Raw genomic sequence first — 6015 nt, forward strand, 5'->3', positions numbered from 1 at the left:
ACGCGTCTTCGAATCCGGCGAGGTCCATCAGGTCCTCGAAGTCGTCGGTGTACTGGTAGACATCCTTTGTGCCCATGTGATAGGCGGAAGTCTCCAGTTTGGAGAGAGCATGATCTTGCTCGTTCTCCTCGACGAACCGGAGTCGAAACTTCGGAAACGAACGAGCCCCAGGACGGAAACGGAAACGGGGCTTTGCTTCCGTGGCGCTCCGCCCATTGCTGAGCGGGTCCTTCTGCCATAAACGACATGGCATAGCGGACGGCCTTTTCCTCACTCGCCTCTCCGTTGACCACAAAGGCCTCAGGGGCAAGGCGGGCGTAGGTGCGGACCGCGTAAAGGAACGCGCGGCCGCGTTTCCGATCGCCGTTGAAGGTGAACGGAGGGTTTGGTCGCAAGACCAATTTTGAGGCGAGGTTGATGTCGCCAAAGAGGGCTTCGGAATCGCCCTGAGCCGGAGTCGGAGTCGGAATCGACGTCTCCGGGGGTGGTGTTGTTTGGGGTCCGCCAGCAGTATTAGCGGCGGCAGCGGCAGCGGAAGCCTGGGTGGTGAGAAAAGTAAGGGCCTCAGTTAGGCGGTCGATTTTTCGCCTCGAGTGCATCCAGCCGAGTGTCAGCGTCAGGAGTAGCTCCGGAAGGCATGACAGGTGCGGGGGACGACAGGAGTGACAGAGGAGGAGGGGACAAGTGGTAGGGGCGGTGACGAGGGCGGAACGGACTCGTATTCCGAGCCTGAGTCAGCGCCGAACCTAGCAATCTTGTCCGGTTGATCCCGTAGAGAGTTTCTTCTGCTGTAAGGGCAACCCCGGAGGCCTGAGATCAAGGTCCTAGCAGGGGAGGATCCAAAGGGTGAACATTGGTAAGCAAATACAAATGAAGCTGACCTAGCAGGGGAGGATCCAAAGAGAAGAAACTCTAAGGGTCCGCCTGCTAGGTAGCGGAACTATATACTGCGCTCTTGACGCGCCAAGGTTGATCGTTGCTCCGTGCAGTATGCCTGCGCCATGTCGCAGGCCAGGTCCCAGGGGGATCGCCAGGCGGGGGCGGCGATGCGCCTGACGGAGGCGGTGATGCGATCACCGGAGTCGGAACCGGAGTCGGACCGGAATCGGGATCGTCTCCGAGGGGCCGAAAGGGAGGTTCCCCTGACAGCGGCTTTGACACCTGCTAAGTATCTTTCCTCCTTTTTCATCGGTCTACTGGCAAGTGGCCGGCGGGCCGAGCCTGAGAGTGATTACCTTACCCAGACCACCTGTTTCCCGAAACCGGGTTCGAAACAGGTGTGAGTAATGAGTTACTCACAGCACCCTCGTGTTGGAAAAGAAGGTTTTAAATTTGTGGTGTGTGTACCTGAAGGAATAGTGTCTTAGAAAGGCGAAATAGGGAATTGAGTTCAGGTAGCAAGTAATTTTCCACATTTCTTCCGAATGTAGCTAAGTATGTACCTATGCAGCAGCAGCAACACAAACTCCGAAATCGAATCCCTATTCCGGTGTAAGCATTCCCTCCGAGTCCCAAGTCAGCTCTCCCCGCCATCGACGCGATAATGACTCGGATGATAAAGTGCAAGATCAGGATATGGTGTTCCGTCTGAGTAGCGCGGCACCGCATGGAGCGGGGGTGGGCCTGTGTACGGAAGCGGCGGCGCGTTAGGCTCTGGACATTGCATCGCGGCGAAGTTGATCGGCGTGACCGCCGGGAGAAACCGCGGCTGTGGGTCGTCGCCGGCGCTCGGACAACTTGAGGGAGGGTACACGCAGGGGCGGCGCAAGATCTCGCAGCGGATGCAGGAGACAGAGGCGGGGTTTGTCGAGGGCACGCACTGTGAAACATGATGAACATCGGCGCGGGGAAGTGTGCAAGTGGGGGACACACCTTGCGCTTGCGCCGCCGACAGTTGATGCAGGCGAGCGACGTCCGCAGCGTGTCATTGCTACCCCCGAGGGCGTCTCGCCGGCGCTGTGGTGGCCGTCGCTGACTGCCGCTGGCGATAAGCTCTTGATGGAGAAAAGAGGATGGTCCCGCCTCACTGGCAGAACTGTAAGCATAAGCATACATCGCACACTGGTGGTAGCGAGCAGGACGGGGCTGACACAGGGGGACGGAGAAGAGGATACAGTGCATGGTTATATACACTCAGCTTGAGACGCCCGGCGCTAAGTCGTAACGACCTCCCGATTTGCTCGATCGGCATGCGTCTGCCAAATTCCAGGCACTTCAGATAGATGACACCGAAATCGCGAGTTTCCGCCAAATATCGGGGGTTAGGGCCCGCGTCGTGTCGCCCGACAATCCCGAGTGCGTGATGTGTGGGCTGGAAAAATAGGGCCCCGGATCGGCGGGGAATATATTCTATCGCACATTGGCAGGTAATTGGCAGGAGAGCGGGATGCGCACCGATCGACACGAAGATCCCGACGTGACGGGCTACTGCGGTCAAACGCCAACGGGAGCGACACGGCTGCCTGCCGACGCCACAGCATCAGGATCGCCTCATCCAACGGAAGCGCGTCCGACGCGTCAGCTCGCATTTGTCTGGCTCATTCCGGTGATGAAGGCTGCCCACCAGCGCCTGCGGTCCACTGTCTGTTGTTTGATCAACCCACGCCGCTGACCAGGAGTTTATGCAAACCGCAACTAAGTATGTACACGTCCCGCGATCTGCTGCATACGCGCTTTTTTTCCAGATCCCCTCGGGCTCCTCCCCAGCCCCGCAATAACCTCTGCACAAAAATCAGTCAGCGAAACTTGAAAAAAGTGTGTGATTGCATTAGCCGCGGGGCGGGAGCGGGCGTCTGATGCCACGTCAGGAAGAACCGGCTCATATGGAGACACAGCGGGCCCTTCAGCTGGGCCGCCCCCGCGCGGGGGGTCAACGGGTCACCAGAGGACCTCGTAAACACGTGAATGAGGAGGAGCGTCGCAGACAGGCAACTTGAACGATCTCCGAGAAACAGCGTATGTGCTGAGTAGTTAATCAGGTTTCCTTTCGCTCCCGTCACAACCAAGGTGTGGACGAGCGGCGCAATGGCGGGAGACGCGTAGAAGGTGATGCGGTTCATGCGACCTGGAGGAGAGGGCCCATTGGAGTAGATGGCTGAGAGATGGCAGTGATAGAGGATGCCGGCCTTTCTCCACAAGATAATTGAAGGCGGAGAGGAGAATTTGAGATGGTATATGATTGCGCAGAAAGTGTTCGAAAAGTCCGTCCGTCTAGTCCTTCATGCCCCCCCCAACTGTGTTCCGTTCCTCCTGGGTACCAACAAACCAAGTCAGTCAATCACCCGGGTTCAGCACACTAACGCACGTACCTTGTCGCCACCCTCATCTCTCTCCTCCCCCTTTACCCCCTACGCCCGCCCTTCAGCCGGAACGCAAGGTAAAACAGTGCGACTATTATCAGCAGCAGCGCGGCCCGCTTCCAGGGCGACGGCGCGGGCGGGTCGAAGCGCGGGTCCCGGGCGTACGCTGTGTCTCCCAAAGCGTTCTCCTCATCGTCCAGCACCGGTCTTGCCCGACGCAGAGGCACCGCCTCATCATCGTCATCGTCATACGCGGGGTAGTCGGTCTGTGTGGGGCCAGAGGGTCGTGCAGGGTGAAGGGGCGCCCCGTTTTCCACCGCTAGTGGTTCGTGAACGGACTTCGTGGGCAGCGGCGGCGGAGACATGCTCGTTCGTTGTCAAGGCGGAAGAGAAGAGTGGCGGTGGCGGTGCATCAGCTGTCACTGCCAAACAGCGCCAAGCCGAGGTCGTCGGAGAGCAAGATTATCCAAGTTGTTCATGATCACACCAGCTGGGGGAAGGTGTTGAGCTCACTGGACTTATTTAGAGTGTTTCTCCTTGGAAACAACTTGGGAAAGTTGTCAGAAGGCAAGTAAAGCCCAAATTTATGATTTAAATCATTCAAAATCCAGTACTTTTAAGTTTTTAAAACAACTTTCGGGAGCAGGACTCGGATTCACGGTAAACTTGCGGCAAACTCCGGAGTGTTGCAAATCCCAGTAGCACTATTTTCCACAAATTTTCCAACTATTCTGAATCATCCTCAATTTGATGTGCTCACTTCACGATCTGTCACATCTGTGACATTCCGCAGTAGTGATGCCGTCATTCTCTTCTTCTTCTTACCTTCTTCTACGACGTGGCCCTCCGCTCGGAATTCGCGCTGTGCAGCGAGAAGCCAATCGTGGTCTTCTGGGCTCGACGCCAAGACGGCGACCGCCATCCTCTAGGTTCTATAACGATCCTGCGCTTTGTCCCGTTTATTGTGCATCGTTCACAATGCGCATTGTAGGCTTCCCGCCGCACTCTGGCAGCGGTCTATGCGCTTTGTCTGGTGTTGCGCTATATAACCCCCGTCGGTAGCTGCGAAATCCCTCTAACACCACCGACAGCCTTCCACAGTAGCGACCCCATAACCACTCTCTCGTTAACCCTTAACGCCGCGCCGTGCCGCTCCCACGCGAAACACTCATTATCGACTCTTGCTCGCCTAAACCTTTGTCGCTCCGACCACCCACCACACCCTATGGCCTCGTACAACCTGAAGCGCCAGTACCCGGGCTTCCAATACTCCCCCGCGTCCTCCCCGCGGACCTCCCGGTCTACCGCGTCGTCGTCGTCCCCGCCCGCGTCACCCACCTCCACCACATCCTTTTCCACCTATTCCACTTCCGCAAGTAGTACCGGCAGCCTGCGCACCACGCCCGACCCGCGCGTGCTGCGTGACCCCGCGCTCGTTCATGTCCACCGCTCGCTTTGGCCGCCACTAACAAGCGACGACGAGCGCTCGCTCGCAGCCATCCTCGAGCGCCGCGTAAAGCGTGCCATCGCGTGTGTTTTTTCCCCCTTCCTCACATAGCTTGTGCTTATTTGAGGCCAATTAGCGAACGGCAGCTGCTCGAGAGCACGATCGCCCGGCCCCCGCCGATGCCGCGCACGCCCGAAAAACGCAAGTCACTTCCGGCCCGGGTCCGGAGTGCGCCGAAATCCGCGCCGGCCGCACCCGCCCGGGACTCCCCGCCCTCGCCGGCGGCGTCGCGCTGCCCCGCGGCGTACAACCTTGCGCCGATGGACATCCCTCTCACCGACGCGCTCGTCAGCTTCGCATGGAGCGCCCGCGCGCCGCCGACCACGTGGCAGCGCCTCACGGGCGGGAACACGACTGTCGAGTGCTTCTACTGCCGCAAGACGTTCAAGGGCAAGGGCGCGCTCATCAGGCACCTCGACCCCGAGGGCTGGAAGTGGCGCCGGGAACGCGGGCAGGCGTAGCCGTACTGTACTGTGTACAAACCGAAAACAAAATGTGTAGAATGACCCTGAATTGTACTAGTGATTGCGTTAGTAGCGTTACATTATAATAACGACATCAAGTCGACAGGTTCCGTCTACAGCGTGGCAAAACCAATGCTCTGCCAGTTATACCTGTACATGTGCGCCCCATTAGTCGCCGTCATCAAGTGCACCGGCACCGGTCCGGGAGGCACGCACTCTTGAGGGGGGTGTCCGAGGCTGCTGCCCTCGGGCGCCGTCGGACGATGACACACATGCCCACGCCGACGGCCTTCAGCATAATGCTGGCTAGAATTATACTATGGTTGATTAAATATTGAATACATTCAGAATATTATGAATATATTATGCCCTTTGTTGATCTCTTGAATATGATTATGTTTGAATATATTATGTTTGAATCTATTATGTTATATTATAGCAATACTATATTATAGTCACAGAATATTCAAATATAGTGAGATGGATGATCATAGCTATTTTCCCAGTCTATGTACTCACCAATAGTACTATTCTGGATCTGATTGAGCCCTGCTTCTGATAGATATCCTATATGATCTATTATATATGGTGATTCCATAAAACAATACATTACTTGTAGTAGGAACAAATTTCAAGAGTGATCACTGAATAAATCTATTCGACATAGTGTAGGACCCCTTATAAATTTGGAATTCTCCTTCTGTGCTTGGTCTGTAAATGGCTTGATCAACTGGGAGGAGACCAA

General features: G+C 56.5%; 3 protein-coding genes across 3 annotated transcripts; 1 reads left to right on the forward strand and 2 right to left on the reverse strand.

Annotated features, from left to right (window-relative positions):
• Positions 1-1516: 1516 nt before the first annotated feature.
• Positions 1517-2528, reverse strand: MIND_00572000 (uncharacterized protein; the record flags this gene model as incomplete). The annotated part of the gene is made up of 4 exons (XM_037362485.1): positions 1517-1819; positions 1873-2035; positions 2091-2195; positions 2395-2528. The coding sequence occupies 4 exons, from the start codon at positions 2526-2528 to the stop codon at positions 1517-1519; spliced, it is 705 nt and encodes a 234-aa protein (XP_037220406.1).
• An 812-nt stretch (positions 2529-3340) lies between these two features.
• MIND_00572100 (uncharacterized protein) lies at positions 3341-3664 on the reverse strand (the record flags this gene model as incomplete). Its single annotated transcript, XM_037362486.1, has 1 exon — positions 3341-3664. The coding sequence occupies one exon, from the start codon at positions 3662-3664 to the stop codon at positions 3341-3343; it is 324 nt and encodes a 107-aa protein (XP_037220407.1).
• Positions 3665-4143: 479 nt separating this feature from the next.
• MIND_00572200 (uncharacterized protein) lies at positions 4144-5267 on the forward strand (the record flags this gene model as incomplete). Its single annotated transcript, XM_037362487.1, has 2 exons — positions 4144-4829; positions 4883-5267. Exons 1-2 carry the CDS (start codon positions 4525-4527, stop codon positions 5265-5267), a joined length of 690 nt encoding a protein of 229 aa, XP_037220408.1. The 5' UTR covers positions 4144-4524.
• Positions 5268-6015: the final 748 nt, after the last annotated feature.

This window comes from Mycena indigotica (genome assembly GCF_014461135.1).
Source record: "Mycena indigotica strain 171206Taipei chromosome Unknown Mind.scaff0005, whole genome shotgun sequence".
Taxonomy (NCBI): Eukaryota; Fungi; Basidiomycota; class Agaricomycetes; order Agaricales; family Mycenaceae; genus Mycena; species Mycena indigotica.